This window comes from Toxorhynchites rutilus, chromosome 1 (genome assembly GCF_029784135.1).
Source record: "Toxorhynchites rutilus septentrionalis strain SRP chromosome 1, ASM2978413v1, whole genome shotgun sequence".
NCBI classification, from domain to species: Eukaryota; Metazoa; Arthropoda; class Insecta; order Diptera; family Culicidae; genus Toxorhynchites; species Toxorhynchites rutilus.
In genome coordinates, this window is record NC_073744.1 from 39,025,125 (window position 1) to 39,052,911 (window position 27,787).

Here is a 27,787-nt window from a genome sequence, read left to right on the forward strand (position 1 = left end):
TTGCAGATAAAACATTGCGCAACACAGATGATTAGCATCTTAGCGGGCGCCACTGTAGACACGAGAATACAATCGCCAGTTTGAGTGTTTGAACGACTTTAATGCGGGAAGTAATTGGATAAGGCTACATAAACTCTCAATTGTGTAGTTTTATGTCATGGAGTTATTCTGAACAGTTGCATTGGGAAAACGTTCGATAGAGATTCATGGATTTTTTGAGGTTACATTCTCAGTTCTTATTACTTCCTTCCTGAAATGAAAATCTCCCATTTCTCAGTCAAGAACAGTTACACTCACACATGATGTGTATCCATTTTATTACAGTACTTATACGGCAACTAACGTCAAACAGCAGTAATTCACACCGATAAAAAAGGTGCAAGAACGCGCAATTTGTTAAAGCTACAAAGTACATAAAAAAAGTTGGATAGTAAAATTCAAATGACGCCGCAAATGATTAGTTTTGTTGTAATTTCTCTAACGTTTGTTATGACTTCTGCAAGATTAACACAAATTCCGATTTACCGGCGTGGCGATCATCATTCACGGTAACGGTATTGAATTAAAGAGACTTTAAACTCAGAGAGTTCATTCGTCTCTTAGTGATCATCATTCACATCTTCGCAACCATCTTTATAGTGGGAATACAGTTCATACAGTCTACTATGGGAAAAACACTCTTTATCATATACAGTCAATCGCAAAATTGAGTGTACACATGCTACTTGATGACACTCTTCATTAATTTGGTGCAAGATAGTCTGAATACATTTCTTCTCTTGATGCATATTATTAACACACACATTTAATTAACTACACCTTAAATTTCTCCGAACAAATTAACCTTGTAAGTGAGATATTTGCGAACTAGCGTACTTTTTTTGTCGGTGATTGATTTCAAAACCAAACTACTGCTTGAGTAGTGTTGGTTTTTGTTTTTTTTTTTTTTGTGGATGTTTAAAAATTTTTTTATCAAAATGGCAAGTAAGAGGAAAGAAATATATATTGTTACACGTACAATGATAATAAGTAAGACTTGTGGTGGAGAGACATTATAGGAAATCTCTACAGTATAGAAAATCATGAGCAAGTGGAAATACGAAGAAACCATCCAAAATCTCCCGGGCAGTGTTGCCACCCGTACAGATTTATCTGGAAAGGTACAGATTTTTTTTCGTTATTTTTGGTACAGATTACAGATTTTCGTCAAAAAGTACAGATTGGTACAGATTTTTTCCGCGTGTGAAATAACTCTCGAAAATTTTCTTAAATGATAGTACGCAATCTAAATTTAGAAAGACTATGTATAAGCATCATCAAACACCCGAGTGATTCGAGGCTAGCAAATGTTAATGTAGGGTAGGGCGGGGCTAGTTGGTCATTTTTGAATAAATTTGGTTATAACTCTGTAGTACGAAGTTTTGCATTAGAATGTTATGTACCACAATGAAGCTTACCTTTTACCTTTTCAATGAAAAATAACCAGGTAATCAATTATTTGACATTTTTCTTTTATTTAACGACTTTGGCGGCTTGAGACCGTCTCATCGTTAGATAGTGACTTCGCCCGCTTACATTGCCCTCAGAATAAATTTCATTACGGAAAATGAACTCGGACGCGATTATCCGGGACTCGATTATACGGAATTTTATGCTCGATTATCCGGAGTATTTTATATCTTATTTTCGGAAATTTTGAATAATTATTATAATAATCCCATATTGAACAGCTAATATGGGTATCAAATGAAAGGGCTTGACTTGTAGAATGCAGTTATTTATGAAAAATGCAAATCCAAAATAGCGGCCACCACAAAATAGCGCCATATATAATACATTTTTTTCACAATATGGGTAGCAAATGAAATAGGCTTGACTGGTAGAATACAGTAAATCATGAAAAATCCAAATCCAAGATGACCGCAGTTCCGAAAATAAACAATTACTTTTTAATGGTTCCATTCAGCTTGCCCTGTTTGTATGAATGTTTGAGTGCTTTGTAGGGTTGTCCCACTTTAATAGAAAATTAACTCAGTTCCTGTTCAATGATTGATCTGAAATTTGGAACATAAATGTATGTTCCAAATTTCAGATCAATGAGTTAGTTTTCTTCTGTCATTATAAAATGATCTTGTAAAATTCAATTTGGCCGCCGCTAAAAAATGGCTGAATGGCTTGAATTGGAGAGTACACTACACTATGAACAACATAAATTCGAAAAGATCGCCGCCACAAAATGGCCGACTATGTATTTTTTGCAATCCCCCAATATTGGAATCAAATGAAATTATTTGACTAATAGAATACAAAATATTCCGAAGAAAGCTAGGTATGAAACAAAACTTGGAAAAAAAAATTTTTTTTTGGATGGTTTTAATGTAGAGAAGTATACAGACATACAGATATACAGGTATTTTACTAAAAACTAGAAAACAAAATTAGTATAACAGAATTTTCAAGTTAAACGGTTTAATGCACTCAAAGCTAGAAAATAATTAGACAAGTAGCAGTTAGTAGTTATCACATTCGTTCCTTCATTAATCTAGGGCTATGATGAGACTAAAATAAAATCGTGGGGTATATGATGAAACAACTGACTGTGGATAATGAAAACCCAACGTTTATTTCTTACCTAAGTTTCTTCGGAATATTTTCATAAGTCAAATCATTTCATTTGATGCAAGTATTGAGGGGATTGCAAAAACTACATAGTCGACCATTTGGTGGAGGCGTCCTTTTTGAATTTATGTTGTTTATTATATTTCGTGTTCTCCAAGTCAAATAATTCAGCCATTTTTTAAAGACGGCCAATTTGAATTTTTCAAGATAATGGAATACGCAGTTTTATGATGACAGTAGAATTAAATGTATGTTCCAATTTTCAGATCAATCAGTCAACAGCAACGGGGTCAATTTTCTATTAATGTGGGACAACAAACATTCAAACATACATAGAAACAGGTCAAGCTGAATGAAACCATTTGAAAGTAATTACAGGTAAACTTCGATATAATGTACATTTCACTTTCAAAATTGTACGTTGTATCGAATTGTACGTTATATCGAAGCATAATAAAGTACTCACAAACGTAATCTATAATACATTAATGTGTTGCTGTTTTAGTAAAGTTAATGAATAACTTCAATCAGAAGACGCAGCCAGCCTTTCTCACGATGTTTCCCTTCGAACTGTTGATTAAAGCTTGATTCATTTAGAATCCGGAATCACAAAACCAGCTGTATTTCGGGATTGATTGAAGGTACAAAACTTGTTTTAGCATCACAATACAGATAATTCATTGTTCTATCAAGAAAAAAAATATTGATTTTTTTTTCCTTTACACTTTGGAAATGTGTACGTTATATCGAGGTAAAATGTACGTTATATCGAGTGACGTTATATCGAAGGTTCGTTATAACGAGGGTACGTTATATCGAACTTTACCTGTAGTTGTTTGGGAACTGTGGCCATCTTGGATTTGGATTTTTCATTATCTGCTATGTTCTACTAGTCGAGAACTTTCTTTTGATACCCATATTGATGGGTTTTTGAAAAAGATATATATATGGCGCCATTTTATGGTGGCGGCCATTTTGAATTTGCATTTTTCATAAATAACTGTGTTCTACTAGTCAATCCCTTTCATTTGATATACAGATTGATGGGGTTCTGAGAAAATTTGTAATCTGCCATTTTGTAGCGGTCACCATCTTTGATTTACATTGTCCATAAATAATTGTGCTCTACTGGTCAATCCCTTTCGATACCTATATTGATGGGGTTTGGGAAAACCCATATTGATGGGATTTTAAGAAAATATGTACATAACCCGCCATTTTGTAGCGGCCGCCATCTTGGATTTTCAAGATCATGGAATACACAGTTTTATAATGACACCAGAGATATAGATGTGTTCCTAATTTCAGTTCAAACGGTCAACAGGAAGGGGGTTAAATTTCTATTAATGTGTTACAGCGCTACAGACAAAGTTACAAAGTCACAAACATACAAACGGGGCTTGCTAGATAAAACCGTTCCATAAATAAGTGCAAATCATGATTATATTACGTTTACCGAGAGAAAATTCGTTTTTTTATGATTCGATTATCTGGAGGATTCGGTTATCCGGAGTGAAAAAAAAATCAATACTCCGGATAATCGAGTCCGACCTGTACTAGTATTTGTAGTGAGAAAATCTAGATATAAAGTAAGCAAACTCTAGTAAACAAATGAGTATCTTTTCAATTTTCACGATTTTTCTCTACAATGAATAACTCCAATGGTACAGATTTTTTGAAGAAAAGTACCGATGAGAAAGATTTTTCCCCTTCTGGTACAGATTAAAATTTGGCAACACTGTTCCCAGGCTTGCTCTATAATGCCTCAATCAACTCAAAACACCTCCACAATCACCGGACTTAAACACTAAATACTATCGAGCATCTATGGCGAAGAATCAAGAAATGTCTGAAGAATAAAAACCCAGAGAACGAAGAGGGACTCGAAACGACGATTAAGGAGATCTGGGAGAGCATTCCATCTACAGTAACCAGAACCTCGCCACGGCGCTTGCAGATAGTGCTGGACGCAAAAGGGGGCCATACAAAATACTAGAGGATTGATTTTTGTTACCTGTTAACATTTCTGAACTGATTTGAATTTTCTTTTCAAGAAAAACGTGAACTGTACACTTAAATTTGCCACGTCTGAATTAAAATTTTTTTAGTTGGTTTTCAAATATGAAGTAGAAATGTGACAATTTTCATTTTTCCTTATCACTACATGAGAGTGAAAGAATCAATTTTACGTTGAATATAAGTCGCTTTTGATTATTTACTTTTTAACCTCCAAAAACTCAAAAATGACAAACCAACACGGTGTGTATACTCTTTTTTGCGATTGACTGTACTATATGTTCGGCATCGGAGCGTTTCAGTGAAAGAATTACCAAGTTCAACACAGAGCCTGTTATATATTTCTTGTTTGATATTTATGCATACAATGCACACACTTTTGCTCGCATGACAATATGTAATTCGACTTATGATTTCCTGCTAGAGTTCATTTACACAGTGTGATTAGTTGATCTGGCAGTCGAATCGATGCCGGAAATATGAAATGAAGAAGCACTCATTTGCCTAAAATTTACCAATCGATTCGCATTCGTTTCAAGCTGACTCGTAGATTGTTACGATTAAAAAAATGGGCATAAAGAGTGTGGGTAAATTGATTTATCCTTTTAAGCAAATGAAAGAATTTTTTTTCATTAGTAGGGTAAATGATCTTGGTTTGTCCGATTTGGGGTGTTTTTACGCAACTAGTAAATGCAAATCGATTTTTCTTCATGAAAATCACATATAATCTATACGAGTTTGGGTTTGTTGAAAAGCCCTAAGTCTCTAGTTGCTAGTACTACCATAAGGTGTTGAAACTATTCAAATTTTCATGTTTTTTAACGATTTTCCTCAAAGAGGAATTATGATCATGGTTTGCCCAAAAAATGATCATGGTTTGTTCGGCTTTAGAAATCACCATTTTTGAATGAAAACATTCGAATTCTCAAGTAGATGTTGCATTTATCATTGCTTGAGTTTACTGTCATCATATTGATCCATTCAAAATTTAGGCTTTCTTCGGAATATTGCTTTTTCTTTAACACTCCTATACTCGCGCATTGGTCTGTCAGACCGAGAAATCAATAACTCGTTCATTTGTCAGAAAATATCAACACTACGACTTTGCGATTCTCTCTAGCTTCGTTATTCGTCGTTCGTAATCGTTTAGCGTATCGCATGTGTTGGTACAAAAGGGACGTGTACTACTTTTTTAACACTTTCGGTCTGACACACCGACGCGAGTATAGGTGTAACTTTTTTGGACAAGATCCTTTTTTCCTATTTTACAATATTGTTCAATAAAATGTATAAATTAATGTTAGTGGTGTGGAATATTTATTGAATATAATGCATCAGATCATTAGCGGATTATTCTCATTTGATTTCAGTCCCTTTTGTAACTGGATTGAACGGATCCATATATTAACTATTCGTCGATATATTCGTCGTTAGACTCATACGTTCAAAAGCAAAATATAAATGTTTGACTTTCGTATAGTTATTCGCTAAATATAATTGTCATACATATACACACTTGTGAAAGAATTTCACTTTTGAAAGAATTGTAAACAGTAAAATATAAACTAATCGGTGGCTTATGGTAATTTTGAACAGGTACAGTTTCGTTGATATTTTTTTTATAATGGACAATATCTACAAGAAAACAAGAAAAATAAAAGGAAGTTCCTAGAAATCCTATTATATCATCTTTTTATGCCCCATCTAAAAAAAGGCATTAATTCTTAGTTTACCAAGAATACAGAGACAAAGAATATTAGAAATATGCAAACTTTATATTCCAGAACCTTTATCATCTGGTAATTATCTAGAAGGTCGTTATACGTTCTTCTCTTTGATAAAAGACCCAAAAAATACGCAACAACTGCATGAAATGTGAAAAATATGTCTGTTTCGAGCATGCAGTTATGCTATGTTCTGATTCTTACTCCAATGAAACCACATTCGATTATTACGTTTTAATATTGTTTCATAGCTCTTTATACTTCCATGAATTATATTCAGTTGCTTCCTTTAATTAATAACAGTGAAAATTCGGATTTCGTTATTTGTGTTGGAGTGTCAAAAATTACTCTGTTTTGAGGATACTGAATTAGATGACTATTAAACCATAATAAAGATAAAGAAAACATATTTTTTTGGAGTTTTTTCATTCAATCATACCCCCTTCTTCAAATAAATGCCAATAAAGCCTGAAAAATACAGAATGGCAACATTACAGAGAAGTTCAATTTTCGGTCTGTGACACCGTGCGCGAGTATACGTGTTATGATTTTGCACGCGAGTACAGGAGGGTTAAAAGTGTTACACTCAACACACTCAACACTGGGAAACTTTATTTCTGTTATGTGCGAAGGACACAATAAACAAACTGCAGCACGCCAAGCGGTTGCCGTAGAAATCATGTGGGCAAAACAACATTATTGAATTGGACAACTCTTGATCAGAATTGAGTTCATCAAAATACATTAATTTAATGATTTAGCTATGTAAATCTGATACAAATGGTGTGCAAGCATAATTTTTACACTATTTGCATGTGTTATAATCCAGAAATGGTCTGAATACGTGTGAAATAATCATCTGGTTATCGATTAAAAGCTAGCTCGAATGAGGGGCGCATTGACACAAATAGAAGGTGTATTTTAGATTCCTTTAATACATGTAATTCCGTAAAAATATACTATAAAACTACTGTAAATCATGAAAAAGACAATTTTATTTATATCTTTGGAAACATTCGAATACCTGATTTGACAAAGGTGTGCTGAATTAGAGCATTCAAAAAAGTGGACAAACCATGATCCATGACTTTTTTATGTTATCATAAAACGCGAGGAAAATATCTTGAAACGATAGGAAGAAACATTTTCTAGTTGAAAAATATATTTAAACACAATTCATATTGATGAAAGAGGATTAATTCTATATTTCACAACGATTCTGAGTTTCCACCGTGGAATCGAGAACTCACCATAGTTCACCGACTTCGGTGAACGTGAACGCGAAAAAAGTGGTGAATATAGACGTCAAAATATTTCCCCGTTCATGTTCACGTTCGAATGTCCCAAGACATTCTGAAAATTATTTCGCTGTGAACTGTAAAAGGATATGTTCAGCAACTTTTGAGTTTTCAATGAAAATCGGGTTGATTCCGTGAACAACTGTATATTTTATCCGAATTACTTTATTGAAGCTCGATGATTATTTACTTCACGTTTAATGGCGAACATTTAATATGAACGTGAACAAAAAAATTATATTCACCCCGATTTTTTCAGTTGTTTGTTCGCAATGTTGTTCACCGTGAAAAGATCGTACTATTCCACCACCTGTTTATGTTCACGTTCACGGGAACTCTAAACCGGTCTTCAAATGAATCATAAAATTCAAATGCTCATATGCAAATTGCGAATTGTTTATGTCGTTCCTTATGAGCTGCATGTTTTCCATCGTAAGGCCTGAGAATAAAATAAAAATGGTTCTCTTATGTTAATGTTTATTTGCATCAGATGTGTATTGAAAATTCAATACATCGAATCAAATTTTCATTTCTCCCCCCGGTGAAATGAATTCTTGACCAAGGAAATATTTATATATTCATTCAAATAAAAGCAATACTCTCGAATTGTTCCTTGTTCTTGATAAACTTAGTCTTTTGCTCAAACCAGCTACAGTGGGACATTTGACTTGTATGGCAGTGTATTGTGATTTATCCTGTGTGACCGAGAAATGTCTTACAATGTGCGATCAAATGGTAAAGATTTCAAATGGTATAGATTTCGTGAGTTAATGCTCAACATAATCTTCACGTTGTGTCTCATCACTAGCCCTATTGGAAGGTTCCATCGACTGTTCCTCCTCATCTTCTGAATAAAGTATATTGACGTTGTTCTAGCGATACGATTTCACTGGGTGCGTACTAGGTACGGTTCGAGAACTCTATATCTTTACTTTACTATATAGGACGGCTCTGGTTTGATTCGTATCCGAGAAAACACAAATGTTCACCTCCATACTGCATCCCTGGATTCTTTTCCACAGGAGAAATCACAATCACGAAGTGCGCATTTCACAGTTCCCAGATATGGCAACAAGGTTACTCATCCTATGAAGTGAAATGTACGAATCGTTGGTAGAGATGTATATTGCACCTGACATAGTTTTTCCATAATTTTGGTAATATTTATTAAAAATGTGTACATTTTACCAAGAATTCAACTGCTAAAGATTTGGTAGCTAGGTTTACTAATGTTTTTCTCCAGTGCAATTAGCTAGCTACGATTTAATTTTAACTTACTGTACATATTTTTTTAATACACGGGTTCTCCCATTTTCATTGGCGGGCTGTGAAACTTCTCCTATCGTCCACTAGATGGCACAGGGTGCACTGTTCGAGCACTCAACTTAGTCACTCATTTGAGCACCAGCATCAATCAGACAGTATCGGCCTTTTTCTCTTGCATACAAATTCGTTTCCGAAAAAATGTAACCGTCTCGCTGTCAGGGAACAACGTGGTTTGGCATATACTACAGGTGAGTTAGATTTTTAGAGTAATCCTACACTTACTCACTCAAATTACTTACTCACACAGATAAAACAGCGTTCAGAGTCGCGGTATTTTGTTTATAAATTCTATAAAAAAATATGAACAACCTGAATTACATTTAAACTGTTTTTTCCGCACAAAATTGGGCTCGAAGAAAAAAGGAACTATATATTGATAACTATTGCCGTGTTTAATTTAGAAAGCGCGTGAATTTGACCTATCAAAAATGTTGGGATTTAATTGACGAAAAATGTTTGACAAAAGGAATTTCATTCTGAAAAACTTGCATAAGCGATTTATGTTTATCATCCGTTACTGATGATTTTGCCATATTATGAATGCGAATCAAGAATATAGAGGAATGTTGGGTTCCAGGGATAAAGTGACGAAACAGTCAAAAGTGTTGGAAGTCACTATATCCAGATAAAAAATCATGATGAATATTATAATAAAATATATGAAGTCGTTTAAAACAAATATTTTCAAATCAAATATGAGACTTTTCAGAGAGAAATATCTATCTGTTTACCATTAATTTACAAAGATAAATTTCATACAAATTGAGATATTTTTTACACTATTTACTAACCCTAACGCAAGGACCCGTACAGCATACCTGGTAACTATCTACGTACGTTGGTCAGGGAACAGGTTTCTTTTGCCATCATTTGCACCCACACAGTTGCATGCGACCTCTCGTTCACTCTTGCGCGTTCTGGCATAATATTTTTCAAAACTGACAAGTGGGTCTGTTTGACGTTTATATGTTTTCCTACGCAAACGTGTGTGCGTGTATGTATGCATGCAATATGAAAATATACAATTAATCCATGCTATCTGCCATCAAACGGGAAATTTGTCTTCCTAATACGCAAAGAATTTTTGTCCAAGGTATTTGCTAAAGCGTACAATGTATTTTGGGAATGCATTGAAACAATAGAGCGAAAGCAGTTGTTTTGCAATTGCTCGGTAACCCGTCCCTTTCGTGTTTGTTTTGACGCGAAACTTCTGGGAAGATTGACATTTGGATGTGTTGTTGAAAACGTCATCTCAAAGGGGGAAAAAACGTAATCTTGGGGCCCAGTTTAAGCTCATAGTGAGGTGTAGTGAGCGAGAATACTTCGCGGTCGCGAGTATTTTTTTTAGTTATAACAACTGTGAGTGTGCTCTGTGTGTGTAATATGGCGAGATCGATCGACGAAGAGGTGAGTTTTTGATTTTCCAAATTACCTATTTACTCTGCTGCTGATCAAAAACTATATTTGGGTTACATCGGTTGACACATTCCGACGAGATTTACGCTCTTGATTGGGGCGGTTCCGCAGGAAAATCCCCGCTTGTGACAGTTCCGATACTACTCTGAGTGTCCCAACACCGCTGACGTCGAAGAAATTGATTCAAGTCTGACTGTTGTGGCATTTTGCATATCTCCTCCAATTTCGCTGATAAGAACATAATTTGACACGCGATGGGTATGCGTTTCGTTCCGAAAGGGCTTAACCTCGTTTTCTGTCCAATTATACATACATCAACAATAAACAAAAGCCGTTTCATAATCAAAACGCGAAGGTAACGCCCCATTCGATCGATGCATAGATGTGTGTATATACAAACGTTTTCGAAGTGATACGTAGCGAATGAAGACTGTTTCCACTGAGTATTGAGTATGTATGCAGAATTCGCGGAAAAAATTCGCCTATGCCATCGATTTATCGATTAGCAGGAGCGGATTGCGTACAAACATGCAGCATGCTTGGCTGACCCCGAAGAAATCAAACAACTCGAAGCCTTGTTTGATTTTGACGCTTCTTATCACCTACAAACCAAGGGCATCTGCACAGAATGGAACGTGCGCTGACGAGATTATTGTGTATTACTAATCTTGTCAGCATGCGATGGGCTTTCGTTCATTATGTTCGAATTACCCTGATTATTTTGGTAGAATAATAGACGACATAAACGGGGCGGCTGCAAAAATTGTATTAGCAGTAGCAGCAGACGCCGTGTGCTGTTTATTTTCTTTTCGGTTGTCGTCTTGACAGTCAGAACAACAAAATGTTTACCTCTTCTTACAGTCAAGCGCCCCGAATGGCGATAGCGAAAGGCGACTATTGCCTTGTTCAGGTAGTGTGAGGGAAAACAAAACGATAGATTGAGCTATCAATGATGACGCGTCTCGTCGTTCAGGAATTTCTACCAGACGAGCATCGCAATTTAGTCATCGTCGATTTGTAAATTTACCACGATAACAAAATGTTCTGCGCAGGGGGCTGACACGTGATTTGATTTGTTCTGGAACTAACATCTTCGCATCTTGTCTGGTTCCTGTTCCACGTAATTTATCGTTGGATCACATAAATGACTCAAAATTCCACTTCTACCTAAATATGTCAGTGCGAACGGGTTCAATTTCAAAGTTTGCTCCTTATGTTTTTATTTTTCAGTGTTCGTTGTTGGGGAATCTTCACAATTGATTATTTTGTGGTATATATAACAAACGCGGGGGAACGGGGAAATTTTTTATTCAAATAAAAAATATCTCTGTGTTGGAAGATCCTACAGAAACGTTGTAGGAATCAAATGAAGGCTGGTTGATTAGGTTAAATGGATTTGTTATTGACTTTATAGCCAAAAAATAGTGTTAGTCCATAATTTGTTTTGTAGAAAGGTAGAAACCGATTTTTTATTCTTTCCAGATAGCTTTGTGCACACACCAAGATAACAATGTGTTCGTAATATATTTCAAAAGCTGATGCATATATCAGCATCTAAATAGAATGTTTCGAAACCTTGTTTTCGACTTTCAAAAATAGTGAAAAAGTTCTGCATGGTAGGGTACGAATTCGACTTTGAGTCACTGTACTCTATTCGTAAAGAAATTTTTCATTAATATGCAAGAATGAACAAAGGAAAACCCGAAATCAAAAAGGCTGTCTGATTAGAGTATATTGTTCTACAAAGATGTTGGAAATTTATAACGTAACATGATACACTATTAAAATTCCTGCACAAAAATGAAATTCAATACTGAAAACCTCAATATCTCGAAGATATTTATTTGTTTATGTATTCTCCTCGGATATTTTTGTTTGAGCTTGAGCTTGAGCTTGGGTAGACTGTACAATTCGTAGTTGCTCTCCGTGATTGACCTGAACCAACCAAATTTCACAAAGAACACACAGAATGACGCTTGGGACTAGCAAATCATTCTCGTTGTGCATTTTCGGTGATTCGAGCTTTGTCATTCGAGTCACCAAGGAAAGGGAAGGAATGTTAGTAAGATATTCGCCGCCCGAAGGCCATAAGGGTCGCTTCTATAGCGTGGTTCCCTAGCGTTTATCATGGAAGGGATAGTTGTAAGTGGGAATGGTTAAGAAAAAATCAGGATTCACTGCGGTAAGTGATGTGATTCTAAAATCTTAAATTTGTAAATTTTTAAATTTTTGAATATTATTTTTTTTAATTTCATTAAATTTTAATTTTTAAAATATTAAATTTTAAAGATTTTTATTTGCAAATTTTAGAATTTTCAAATATTTAAGTCTAGAAGTTTTTAGATTTTTTTTTTTTTATTCTTAGATATTTAGAATTTTAAGAATCCAAAATCTCAAGAACTCAAGATCCAAGAACTCAAGAATCATAAACATAAAGAATCCCATTAAAATTCAATCAAATCAAAAATCAATACCCTATCAAAACAAAAAATCAAAGAGTTGAAGAATTTCAAGATTCAGGATTTTAATTTCAAACCTTAAATATATCTAATGTTTCCTAAACGCGAACTTTTAAAAATCTCAATATTCTGAAAACGCAAAACTACAATAAACCCCCAAATTATCACTAATACATTTAAGTAGAAGCCTCCATAAAATATTATGTTCAATAAACCGCGGCTATGCCAAATATCTTCGGATGACTTGAGGAGGTAATCAAGTGAACTTCTCTCGTTCTTCCAAACGGTAGGAGATGTAGCAAACGGTATAAAACATGCCATATTTTATGACTTATTGCGCATTACTATAAACAAGGAAGTGGGTTATATCTATGGTATAACCGCAAGGGTGACGTAGGACTATCGTTGATTTAGAGATCATTTGTTTGAAGATGAATCTGAATTCATTCTGAATGAATGAATATTTGGAGAACTTCGAAAACGAGAGCGTTACGTTGGAGGCACAAGATTTTATGCATCCAATATTGGATACGGAAATATCCTACCGATGGGGAAGAATAATCTTCAGAAGCTATCCTGTTAATTGCGATTGATTGAAAAATCACAAAACCAAATGTGTTTGGTCACAGTGTTACATGGATAGAAAACATTAAAATAAACTCTTTCACATGAATGTAATTTTAAGTTCCCAGAGGAACTGGCAGATTATTTTCAGTAACGATTAGATATTTCCACATTTTCCTCGATACTGGAAGCCCACCAGTGGTTAATGCTAACTCGATAGCCATCTGTTAATAGCACTTGATTGAACATATTTGGTCACAGTGTTACATGGATAGAAAACATTCAAATAAACTCTTTCACATGAATGTATTTTTAAATTCCTAGAGGAACTGGCAGATTATTTTTCGGATCTTTCTCGATGCTGAACGGCATCCAACGGAAAGAATTCCGTGCTTGTATGTGTATTTGTAGCGGCTGCTTCGATGGTCACCTTATCTTCTCCTGAAGGATCGGCTTCTCTGTGCTCCCTCACAGTTTCAAACAAACTGCTTGCGTTTCAGGGCAGATCTCGATCCTTCGCCGTCCAGCATCCTCAGCAACGATGTTGTCTTGTCGATGTCCTCACGAAAAATGAATGCGTCTCACCACCAGAGTATCGCTTAAGTATGCTTTTTGTGCGTGATTGAATCGAGAGAAGGCGTGGTTTACGATGGCAATTTGGAAGGCAAACTAGAGGGGAATGAACTCTCTGAGCTCGGAACTTTCGGCGACTGAGCAATAATCGATTGCGGGCGCATACAATATTGGATACGGAAATATCCTACTGACGGGGAAGAATAATCTTCAGAAGCTATCTTGTTAATTGCGATTGATTGAAAAATCACAAAACCAAATGTATTTGGTCACAGTGTTACATGGATAGAAAACATTCAAATAAACTCTTTCACATGAATGTAATTTTAAATTCCCAGAGGAACTGGAAGATTATTTTCAGTAACGATTAGATATTTCCACATTTTCCTCGATACTGGAAGCCCACCAGTGGTTTATGCTAACTCTATAACCATCTGTTAATAGCACTTGATTGAAACATATTTGGTCATAGTGTTACATGGATAGAAAACATTCAAATAAACTCTTCCACATGAATGTATTTTTAAATTCCCAGAGGAACTGGCAGATTATTTTCCGGATCTTTCTCGATGCCGAATGGCATCCAAACGGAAAGAATTCCGCGCGTGTATGTGTGTGTGTGTGTGTGTGTAGCGGTTGCTTCGAGATCTTCCCGGGGAACCGTTTGTGGCATCACTCTCCTCCTGATGGATTCCCTTCTGGCCTAAGGTTCTTGGCTCTTGGTGACACCGTTCATTCGCGCTTTCATGATAAATGAAGAGCTTCACCACAACAGCGACAACATGCTCCAATCGCCGTTCAATTAGAACTGAGTGGATTTCCGAGCGGCGCTCGCTTATATACCGATTGGTGATTTCAATAGCCTGTTTTGAAAGCAATTTTAAGACTATTGAAACAAGTTTTTGGATCAGAAAGTAACAAGTATAGAACGCGTAGACATTTTATCTTTCGAATGAAGTGTTTATCATACCATTTCGTTCAGTTGTTTAGGAGCTATTAACACTCAAAATCTCGGTCTCCGGCGTAACGCTTTCGTTTTTGAAACTTTGATTTTACACCCCGGTATAGAAATGAAAGACGCAGTCCTACGTCAAAAAATGTAATGCTTAGGTATAAGAATGGAATCTTCGAGCCAAATTTAAGTGTGCGAATATAAATTTTTGATTCAAGGATTAGATCACAACATTAGAAACTAGCATACCTAATTTATCTCTGACGTGAAATAGCGATATTCCTGTCCTCTTGCTTCGAATTAATGTAATCGAACACTCACACAAAACAATCATACGGAGCACATAGGGGAAATGGGGGTAAGACGGGCATGTTAAGAAGAACTTCAATTGTATCTTTGGGAACTCATGTTTTCCAAATTTTAAAAGCAGTTTCTTACAGTTCAATATACTGGTTTTAGAAACAATTGTTCAAATCTTTCATGAAAATGTGTTTTTTCATGTTTTTACTGGAATTGAAACAAGCCCGAAAAGTAGAACATTTTAATCGGTGTGGGTATAATGGACATGTAGTGGGGGGAACATGGACAGATTCATATTATACGAAGCGTAGAAGCTTCTCACTCGCGAGAGGAATAATTTCGCTCTCTCTCAGTGTTGTGTGTCCAGTAACTGAAATAGAACAAGCAATAGAAAAAAGAGTTGAAGATGCTTCCCTTCACTTTTATTCATGCATTGGATGTGATTATGGATGTGACTGTCCATTTCAACCCCACCAACGCAATTATTTCAATAATTTAAATTTATCACTTACGAATGAGTTTACTTTTCCGTACATACCTAATATCGCTTCTCTGTCAACTCACAAACCGAAATATTACCATCAGCGAATTCAATTTTGCAATTAAACCACTCAAAATGCTTAATATCGAAGCCGCAAAAATTATATCCTCACGCGAAATCATGTTTGATTTTCGGTTTTTGTTTCTCTATTCCACTTTTGATCAGTATTAATTGTCATATGATGGTTTAAATATCATAGTAAAGCATGTAGAAGGGTTTCCCATCAACAGAAATTTGAAATTCATAATCCAACTATACAAATCAACCACCTGTCCATTATACCCCCACTGTCTGCCTTACCCGCGGTTCCCCTACGTGCGACGTGCGAAGGAAAAAATCAACGAATACTTCCGCAAACAAGACAACACATAGATAAAGTTGCTGTGTGATAATTACACATTACAAATAATAACACAATCGCATACATGTGCTTTGTGATGTAACTCCCATTTCGTATGGAACGTACGAATATGCACACATATATAAAATGAATATGGTTCACATAATTATGACTTATCTTTTGACGTAGGATTACGTCTTTCGGGAACATATTGGGGTACAAATTGAAAATCGAAAATCGATTACATCGTGAAAATTGTCCGATTTCAAACGCTTATTGCTCAGTCATTTCATGATGGATTGATGACATTTTTGCGTCAATCGATTTCGGTACTCCATAACAATTTTTTATATTGATGAAAATAATATATGTCATGAAACTAACTGTCGAACAATTGAAAAATCTCATCCTCTATCCTAACGAAAATACCTACTTCTGATTGGTCGAAATTGACGACACATGCGGCGAGTCCCTAACAGAGACATCAAAACCAAGCTGTCTGGGGGAAATCGGTATTGCAAATACATTAAAGTAGGGAGAGCTTTTGTTCCTATCGAAATGTGTTCCCTAACAGAGACATCAAAACCAAGGTGCTCGGGGAAATCGGCATTGCAAATATATGCAAGTGTTCATTTTCACCCGAGGGAAGTTTATATGGCGAGAAAAATTGGAAAAATGAAAGTGAAGAAATATTCGAAAAAGTGATTTCCCATATCCTCTATATATAGTATTAGGTGTTGTTAGTCCAATTAAAATTGAATTGGGTTGAATAAACACTCAGAAAGTAAAAATTATAAAAAAAGAATACCTTTTCCATTTCAAATATGTTTTCTCTATATTAAAGTACATGTTTTTACTGATGATAAAAAATTATAATTGTGTTCGGTATTGGTAATTGTCTTATGTTACATTGGTGAGTTTTTTTTCTTTATTTCATACATACATATCACAGGAGACATCTCGTCTAGGATCACAGAGGGCGGTTTTCATTATATATCGTTCCACTTCGGTATCTTTTATCTGATACGCACCATCCAACGACTGTTTACCATCCTTCTGCCATCATCACTCGATAAACACTGGTGGAGTTAACATACAATACCCAACAACCAAACAAAACGGCCCTTTTCAGGGCCACCATATCATTATCAAAGAGTTTAACGATGTAATTCTTCAAACATATCCAAAATCAACAGATAGTCTAACGGAATCCTACGTCAACTATGCGGTCGTGTCGCGGACACAACCCTCCTGTGACTTTTTTTGTAATTTTATTTCAACACTGAAACTCCATCTTCTAACGAAATAGAACTAATCGCGAAATCATTTGTTATCTAGAACACAAGAACAATTTTACATTTCGTATAGACAGACACACGCACAATGCAAGAAACTTGTCGCGACACGAAACCGAGCGAACGGCGCGCACAAGCAAATTAACACCGGCCGAATGAAACGACTAGCAAAGGAAAATTCGTAGTCAGTCAAACGGTAATTGTAGAAAACAGCAAAATATAGTAAAAGAGAACTTAGCTGTGATCTATTATTTTCGGTATAATTTCGATGAATTTGACCACGGGGTCCCTCTTGTCAGTGATAAAACCACTACCAATACATATGCTTTCGTGTTCTTGCAATTATTTCGTTCATTTCGAAGAACATAAATACACTCATGCAATTGCATTACACACGAGAAAGAAAAAGAGCAACAACACAGGAACACTAATGAATGGCGGATGCCAACCACTTTTATACTTTTTTACCGCCAGAAAATGTGCATTTGCTCGAAAATTGAATCATGGATTTATAACTAACTTAACTAACTGGATAACACTTTTCATAATTCAACATCAAACTGTTATCTTCACTTTCATTTCATTAAAACAGCGATATGCAAATGAAAAACTCTCCGAGAGTGACCACGCGCAACTTTCTCATGTTATCCTTTTTGACGTGGGACTACGTCTAACCGGAATATATAGGGGGTAAAATGAAAACCTAAACACAGAACATGCAGGAAAAAATGCAAGATTTCGAATGCTTATAACTCAAACATTTCTTACTGGATCAAAAAGATGTTTGCATCAATTGATAGGGAATATTTCTACGCATCTATTGCAATTAATAAAATGTTATTTTTCATCAGATAAACAATTGAATAACTGTAAAATGTTAAGCGTTATTTAAACGCCCTAACTGCCTCGTTTTGATTGGCCCGATTTACGGTTTCCCCAACACAGCCATCGAAACCAAGCAGCCTTGGGGAAATCGGCATTGCAAATACATGAAAGTAGGGAGAGCTTTTGTTCCCACCGAAATGTGTTCCCTAACAAAGATTCCAAAACTAAGGTGTCTGGGGGAAAACGGCATTGCAAATAAATGCAAGTCGGGAGTACTTTTGTCCCGACTGAAATGTGTTTCCCTAACACAGACTTCAAATCCATGGAGCATGTGGAAATTGGCAAGGTGTCTGGAGAAATCGGCTTTGCAAATACATGCAAAATGCGAGCACTTTTATACTAGCTTGCCTTTGTAGAGTCTAGAATATGTTTCAATAACACGGTCTTCTAATCTTAGGAACCTAGGAAAATCGAGCATACATTAGAGGCGAATGAACATTCAAGTTTAAAGCATCTGTAGTATAAAAAGTAGAAGTTGAAGTTGTTGATTCATGCAAGCCGGGGACACTTCGCGTTCTCCTAACACGGATTACAAAAGCGTCTATGAACACAACGCTTTGGCTCGGTTATTCAAGATTGCGTTGAAGGATATGCATTCATATACTCTACTCACTGAACTTCTACGCATACCATTTGATGGTTAGGCAAAATGTTGATAATCGCTGCGATCAGGGGTACCAAATGTACTGCATCACGACAGTAATGTCATGACTGTCGCCACCATTGTCCCGTGACAGTCACGCGATTGAATTTGTAACTACAGTCACACAGTGGAAATGTTATGCGACATTTATTGTTACTGTCATGTACTGTACACGAATACATTCCCATGTGAGAGTATTTTGGTCTTTCGTCTGCGACAGACCCGCTTGCTCATTAGTGATATTTTTGTAGATTCTGAATGCAATAGTTATACGTTGCTACCGTCGTTGATGATTTTTTTCCCTCGTGCTGATGATGTCGGGTGTCTTAGTATAAATTTTTCCAGTACAACGTCATTTTATTTCATTTCATTTTCGCAAACTAAAGAGATTAATCTGCTGTGCAGCGAAGAATTAATAACAATTAATAACTGGCGAATTCTGCAGCATATCCCGATATGGGAAAATTTAATTTGTCGATGACGCGGCTATTCCATGTAGAAAAGTTTTCGGGGGAAATAGTGTGAGCAACAGAAGAGAATCTGTTGAAAGAGGTGCGTGGAGAAGTGTCGTGGGTGGAAGTCGTGTGAATGAAAGTTACGCGAATGCAACTGTAGGGCCAGATTAGAATGCGGCTGGGGGAAGTGTTGCACACTTAGCAATGTAGGTTTGGACATGAAGGAGATTTTATTTTATTTATGAATAAAATATGTTTAGCGCGTAATATTAATATTATCAACAAAAATGTAAAGTAACATTTTAGTATTATTATCATTATTACTAGCTGACCCGGTAAACGTTATGCTGCCATTTAGATAATTTTTAGCGAATATATTCGTTGTTATATGACAAACAACAAGTATATTGCAAGTGTGTTTCATATTCATATCGATATACTGAATTTGAAATATAGCCACATTACTGCCCTCATATCGGTCCACTGGATTATGAGAAAAACGTACAACTAGCAAGAAAATGTTTTAAAGATTTAAAAAAATATATCTTTCAAATGAAAGCAACATAATTGGCTCACGTAGCGTACTTTTTAGTGTAGAGCCAGTTTAGTTCTATAACTCTGTCATTGTTAAAATTCGAACATATGCGTAGGAGGGTTTTTTTCCATGAAATATGATCATCTATCACCTCCTGAGAGATTCTGGGAAAATATATTAAATTCTTCTTTTACATTCAATAATCAAAAATTGTATGCATGAAAAACAAATTAAAAAAACATTTTTTTGACTCGATTATATACAGGATTCGATTATATACAGTGAAAAGAAATCGGAGACTGTATATAATCGAGTTCGCGCTGCATTAGTTTCCAACTTGGAGGATAAATCTAAACACTCCCAACACTGAGTATTTCCGACGTCACCAATATATTATCGAAGAAACTCTCGCCTAGAATTATTAAGCTGTGCGTGTTTTTCTCAAATGAATTGTTGATCATTTGTGTATCTGGATTCAGGCATCCCAACAGTAAAGCATTCTTATTACAGTCGATATGAAATTAACTCGGCTTCCTATGTGTGCACGCAACTAGTGATCACAGCCATATGTCCGATACACATCTCAAAGCGTACTGGTGAAGAAGCACAAACGCATAAGATACAGGCTAACATTACGATCGCCAGAAAAATGTCATGACATTTTTCTGGCGACAGTCACGTGTGACAGTAACCCGGGTAAACCGATGAGATTCATCGCTTCGTCAGCGACTGTTACGGCGACAGAGCGAACGGAATAGCAGACACGAAAAAATCGGAAACGAACAGTCTCCCCGGCTCACTACGCTCGGGCACGACAAATTAGATGAATTCGACGAAACACCGACTGTTGCTGTATAGTATTACTTTATGCATTCATGCTCTGTCGCTTGTATACGAGTGTAGCGCGCTCACAGAGACTGTCGATTCAATTTCATACCGACTGTTATGAAAATGCAGTACTTTTGGGATGCCTGGCTGCGATAACGCCTATTGATTAAACAATATGCGTTCGACGTATATGTCGAAATCGAAACTGAGTGCCTGAAGTTCATCAAGTCCAGCAAATTCGCGGTTCGAGAGATATGTAAAATAATCGTTTGATAATTCTTCCGTTCATATATTTTGTCCTAGGAATCATATCAAACGTAAAAGGACTGTCATTAAATTTACTTGTAACGGAGAACATAATCTATCACAATGTATGAATTGACCTTACATGGCATTTATTCAGTCTTTTTACTCACAAAGCAAATAAATTTAATTCAGTTGAATTCGGATATTGTTTCATTCAATCCAAAATTCAATCAATACAAACAAATGATTGCTAAGCTAAGGTAGCCCCACGTCAACCTTGCGGTTATATAGATATAACCCACCCATTTTTTCTATTATCTCGGAGCTGCGACAAACACGACCGTACTCGATGACTGCCCGACTGAGACTCTCTCCTCGGATATTTTTAAAAATTATCAATTTTTTATAGTTATTCTAGTAAAATATTAGCTATTAACCCTCCTGTACCCGCGTGCAAAATCATAACACGTATACTCGCGCACGGTGTCACAGACCGAAAATTGAACTTCTCTGTAATGTTGCCATTGTGTATTTTTCAGGCTTTATTGACATTTATTTGAAGAAGAGGGTATGATTGAATAAAACAAACTCCAAAAAATATGTTTTCTTCGTCTTTATTCTGTTTTAATAGTCATCTAATTCAGCCTCCACAAATAGAGTAATTTTTGATACTCCAACACAAATAACGAAATTAGAATTTTTCACTGTTATTAATTAAAAGTAAGCAACTGAATATAATTCATGGAAGTATAAAGACCTATAAAATAACATAAAAACGTATTAATCGATTGTGGTTTCATTGGAATAAGAATCAGAACATAACATAACTGCATTCTCGAAACAAACATATTTTTTTACATTTCATGCAGTTGTTGCGTGTTTTTCGAGTCTTTTATCGAAGAGAAGAATGTATAACGAACTTCTAGATAATTACTAGATGATAAAAGTTCTGGAATATAAAATTTGCATATTTCTAATATTCTTTGTCTCTGTTTTCTTGGTAAACTAAGAATTAATGCCTTTTTTTAGATGGGGCATAAAAAGATGATATAAAAATATTTCTAGGAACTTCCTTTTCTTTTTCTTGTTATCTTTTCGATATTGTCCATTATAAAAACAAATCCCCGAAACTGTAACTGTTAAAAATTACCATAAACTACCGATTAGTTTATAGTTTACTGTTTACAATTCTTACACAAGCGAAATTCTTTCACAAGGGTTTATATGTATGACCATTATATTTAGCGAATAATTATGCGAAAGTCAAACATTTACATTTTGCTTTTGAACGTATGTATCTAACGACGAATATATCGACGAATAATTATTATATGGATCCGTTCAATCCAGTTACAAAAGGGACTGAAATCACATAAGAATAGTTCGGTAATGATCTTATGCATTATATTTAATAAATATTCCACGCCACTAACATTAATTTATACATTCCATTCAACAATATTCTAGAATATAAAAGAAGGCACTTGTCCAAAAAAGTTACTCCTATACTCGCGTCGGTGTGTCAGACCGAAAGTGTTAAAAAAGTGGCACACGTCCCCTTTGTACCAACACATGCGATACGCTAAACGATGACGAACGACGAATAACGAAGCTAGAGAGAATAGCAAAGTCGTAGTGTTGATATTTTCTGAGAAATGAACGGATTATTGATTTCTCGGTCTGACAGACCAATGCGCGAGTATAGGAGTGTTAAAAAAAAATCTACATGTAAATGTACATGAAAAATGATATGAAACATCTATCCTGAAGCGGCCCTTACACGATCATTCGTATTGACATTAGTTCAACAGAATGACATGAAAAATTTATCGTGTAATTCCACAAAGTTGGAATGACTGGCAATAATGATGAAAATCCGGATATCCTGATACCGGTTCATCATTACTGAAAAAGGGCTGGGCATGTTTATTCTATTAATAACGGTGGATAAAGTAAGGTGGGCTGAGTTCATTTTTGGAACAAAAAAGTATGGTGTCGTCATCTAGAATCGTTTTGAAAGAGCGAAGCAAGCATAAGCCATCAAAATAACTGTGCAAAACGGCAGTTTTAAATCGACAAAAAAACAATGAAAATAATTGCTAATAGTATTTAAAAAAATTTTCAGACTATCAATAAGAATATTTATATAAAAAGAAAATATAATTTTCGTTTCGAAAACGTGTTAATTTTCCTCCACGAATATGGGTGCTAGAGTTGCTGTACTCCTACAAGCTGTCTAAATCGGCTTCGTTGTCGTGAATTATTACACATACAAATTTACCCTGGTATGCTATAAAGGTCCACGCATTAGTATTAGTGAATAAGCAGCAAAATATTTTGTGCAATTACATCGTTGTTCTGCAAACTATTTTCATTTGTTGCGTTATTTTGGTGTAATATATAAAAATTCAATCATACCTGTTAAACTAAAGACCATAACAATTCTGTAGGAAAGTAATGACAACGGAAATGATTGTGTAGGGTTGAAGAATAATGATAATGTGGATTGAAGTGAATTACTTAATTTTTAGCACATGTTATGGCATCCCGATTTATTACATTAAATGAGCCAAAAAAAATTTTAAGGGGTTGTATCTAGGACACGACCGCATATTTTCGACGTAGAACTAAGCAATTATATTATGCAATCCTTTTGTTTACCACTTCGTATATTATTTTAAACTGCATCGAAATTCTGGTAATATATTATGTTCTTCGTTACAAATAAATTTGATGAACGTCCTTTTACGTTTGATATGATGCATAGGTCTACCAAAATATGTTGTACTTTACATGTCCCTCTGAAATTTTTGCACATCTCATGTTTACGTAGTTCTCGAACCGCGAAAGTTCATTCACCTCTGGTATCTGAAATGGCGCTTTTCCCAGGCTTCTCAGTTTTAAAGTACGTTTTAGGGAAACATTCCGGTCTGCACAACGACAAGCGAGTACAAAAGTACTCAACAACAAAAAATACCCCCGACTTGCATGTTTAGACAAAGCGAATTCCCCAGGCACATTGATTTTTGAAGTCCGTATTGGGGAAACACAGCTCGGTGGGAACAAAAATACCCGCGACATGCATCTATATTTGCAAAGCGGATTTCCACAGGTACAACGATTTTGAAGTCTGTGTTGGGGAAACCGTATATCGGGTCAATCAAAACTTGGCAGTTAGGGCGTTTAAATAACGCTTGACATTTTACAGTTATTCAATGGTTCATCTAATGAAAAATAATATTTTATTAATTGTGATAGACGCATAGAACTATTTCCTATCAATTGATGCGAACAGCTTTCCGATCTGTTAAGAAATTTCAAAGTTATAAGCATTCGGAAAACGGGTAGGGCAAATGTATGGAAAAAAAGAAAGTTCTTCCAGTTTTCATGAATTTAAACCGTTTAGAGATTACCGAATGGTAATGTGTAGCATATCAAACAAATCTTAGAGAATTTCCGATTCGATTGGTATGCAAATCATGAGAATTCGTTCACAGTGAAAATAGTTATTAACGTTAACTTTATTTCATAAAAACTTGACATGTTTTCTGATTTGGCACCCTTCCTGAAAGACGTAGTTCCACGACAAAATAACAAAAAGTACTCTACTCCTCAATACTTGTACAACATTTGTTTAATATGTTTGTATAATATATATGCTAGAGCCAATATGAGCGAGCGAAACAGGAGACACATTGAGATGAAAGCATATGAAAGTTTCTCCTATAGTTTGCCAAATACACAGTCCAGACAGAGAAAGATATCTATTCTCGTTTATGCTATTCTTTTCCCTCTTAGAAAACATTTTCCAACTTCATTTTATTATGAGGTGTAATATTATCCCACTTTCATACAACAGCACTAGAAGCTCTATGGATAGCGTAGTCGTGTGAAATAGCTTTGCATTCCAGCCGGCCTTGATTCGATCCCCATTGACGTATGATTTTTTTTGGCACAATCTCAAATGAAAAGAAAAAAAGAGATTTCTGCTCCCATGCACACAAACCATTTTTAAGCTTTTAAAACAGCTCATTATTTGCGCACTTGACCCTCAGCACAAGAAAAAGCATTATTTCTGCCAAAGATGAAATGTTTTCACCCAACGCTACATTGGGTGTAGGAGCACCGTTTGGATTCGTGAACTACAGAGATTAAACGCTCACGTAAAAAAATCGAATAGCTCCTTATAATTTTTTTTTCCGCTCTGTCGATGGTAACACTCATTTCCCACCCCGGGACGATAATATTCGGATACTCGTTAAGTGTGATCGGATGGTTATTAGTGTCAAGATGTACAATTTACAAGAACCTGTACTTTTAGTGAAACTGTATTACTCGAGCAACCGAAGACTTAACGAAACTTTGTCCTCTTATGGTAAGAATTTCAACACCCCCTGTGTCACCCCCTTGGCAAGGCTGTCCATCTGGACTTACGTCAAAGAAGCTATATTTATATATACAGCATTTACGGTGCGACATTGAGGGGGCAAGGGGGGCGGCGAAATCAGATGACCGTTTTAATGTTCGTACAGATCTGTGCTGGCATGTTGGATAAAAAATTTCTGACAAAAAAGGGGGACGGGAAAGAGCAAACTTCGAATAATAATTGCATGCTGCAAAAAATGGCACAGTAGAAGTTTCGCAAGCGTAAGTGTAGATTCAGGAATAATACCATCAATGAGACGAGTTTTTTGTTGTTGCTAATGATAATGAGTTGGAAACAAAAGGGAACCGATTCAGAGACTCACAAGATAATTATACTGTTAGGTTAGGGTAGCATTTGCGTTGCACCGAATACATTTTGAATTGTGGTTGTTTGAAAATGGAAACATGGAAACAAAAGATGAAACAGTGATGATTCGGGTTGTTCGAATTCTTGAATGTTGGGTTATAATCGTACTATTTTTAAAGTAGATTTCTATCTTAATATTGGAGATAGACTGTTTTAAAATAAAGCAAAACAAAATACATCATCAATAGTGTGGGATGTAATGTTAAAAACAACATATCATTCATCAATCAAACGTTGCCTTTGTGTCATTCACCCCTTTCGGGGGTTTTTTAGGGTTGCACTTGAGTTAAGACTTCTCCGCTGCTGACAAAACTCAAATCAGCCACAGAAATCGACTCGCGAAAAAAATATGATTACTATAGGCTGCTCAGGCGGTCAGTCAGCCCCTGTCTCTCATTAGCAGTCCAAAGCGTATGCAGAGAAGCGTGCGTCTTCCATTCCATTCCGTCGCGTTCAGCCATCGGAAAGAAATTAGAGAAACGAAACGACGAAACAAGTTTCGAAACCGGTTTCACGCTTGGATCTTCTGGTTCTAACAGGCAGCAGGCAGTTCTTCTGTTAATGCTACGTTTTCCTTTTCTTTTCACATCATCTCCTTGAACCGATAGAATCCTACCCAATTTCGCGATAATTGAGACCTAGGAATTCAATCGTGTAATATCAGTCTTTGGCCAAAGAATTGGAGTATGCCGCGAGTCAACCGCGATTACCGTGAATCGTGCGCCAATCGCTCTTCACAACGCAAGGCTACGCGATGGGTTTATCAGCAACTCGGGAATTGATAATTACCGAAAAACTGGGTCAGAAGATGTCAATGAAACTTTTCGCCTCTGGTTCAATGGTGCCACTGCTGGTGTCGGAACCACCAAAAAAAACGTCATGCTCGAGATCTGGTTGCCACATGCTAAAACCCCTCGAAACTCTAAGTCGAATTCAACGGCTGTTTACGGTACCGGCGTCCCGCTTGCGAATGTAGAGCTATATAGTATTCAGTATGGCAGGAATTACATATCGAATGCAACGACACGATCAACACCGTATGGGACAACAACAAAAAATTTAAAAAAAAATAAATCAAAATAAAATACAACAGATATGGGATCAGAGCGAGAGCGTCAACAACTCACAGCCGACTCGCCCCAGACGAAGATCTGGATTTTTCCGGATATTCAGGAATTTCCCCACGCGAATAAGTGATTTGCGGTTTCCATTGAGCAGCCGGCCTCGCAGCAGCTGATTGGGAGCACAACACGTGCGTCTGTGTGCATATGTGTGTGTTCGCTTCGTGGAATGTTGGTGATTGGCTCGCTCCCGTGAGCCGTTGAGGATGATTACTGGGGTGCGTTCACTGGTTGTGTTTGGATGATAAGCCGCTTGCGATTGTTATTTTTGATAAAGCATTTCGTGGAAGTGTATCTGTGTGATGGTGTTGACGTTTGACGTTTACTTATTCATTCCAATTTCTTGAACTTTACACCTGAGGCATGGACGAAAACTTGACGTAGGACTATGAAGAGATCTTTTTACTGTTCATAAATTCTTAAATTTAAATCATTCAATACTCTAAATCAGGGGTTCTCAAAGTGATCGATATTACCCCTTGGGGTCATTGACTCACTCATGGAAAACCCTCAGCTTTCAAGAAAAAATAAAAAACAATTACGAAAAAAAAAATTAAGAAAACAAAATTCTGTAATATTTTCTTTTTTTTTCTGAATAAAAATAACCCTTTGGCTTTAATTTAATATGTCGATCATCTAAATCGGTCCAGTAGTTCAAAAGTTATGATTTTTTGTGGTGAAAAACAGGGGTAAAAATTGATTTTTTGGCCCATCGGGTAATTTTAAAAAATCGTAACTCACGAACAAAAAATAACGCTTGTGCAAATGTTAATAACGGATATGTTATGTAAAAAAAACTCAGCTTTCAAGAAAAATTTTTTGAAAAAAAATATAGCGCCCTTGCTCCCGAGACCATGTA

General features: G+C 36.0%; 1 protein-coding gene across 6 annotated transcripts in view; it reads left to right on the forward strand.

The window, feature by feature from the left end:
* The first annotated feature begins 10,134 nt into the window (after positions 1 to 10,134).
* Positions 10,135 to 27,787, forward strand: part of LOC129773918 (sodium/potassium-transporting ATPase subunit alpha) — a 129,406-nt gene continuing 111,753 nt past the window's right edge. For 2 of the 6 annotated variants that reach the window (XM_055777598.1, XM_055777589.1), the window contains exon 1: positions 10,136 to 10,390. In XM_055777598.1, the coding sequence (XP_055633573.1) occupies positions 10,367 to 10,390 (24 nt within the window). In that variant the 5' untranslated portion in view covers positions 10,136 to 10,366. Of the gene's footprint in view, positions 10,391 to 27,787 lie in introns of all 6 variants that reach the window. The other 4 variants (XM_055777595.1, XM_055777585.1, XM_055777616.1 and 1 more) reach the window with 4 other exon arrangements.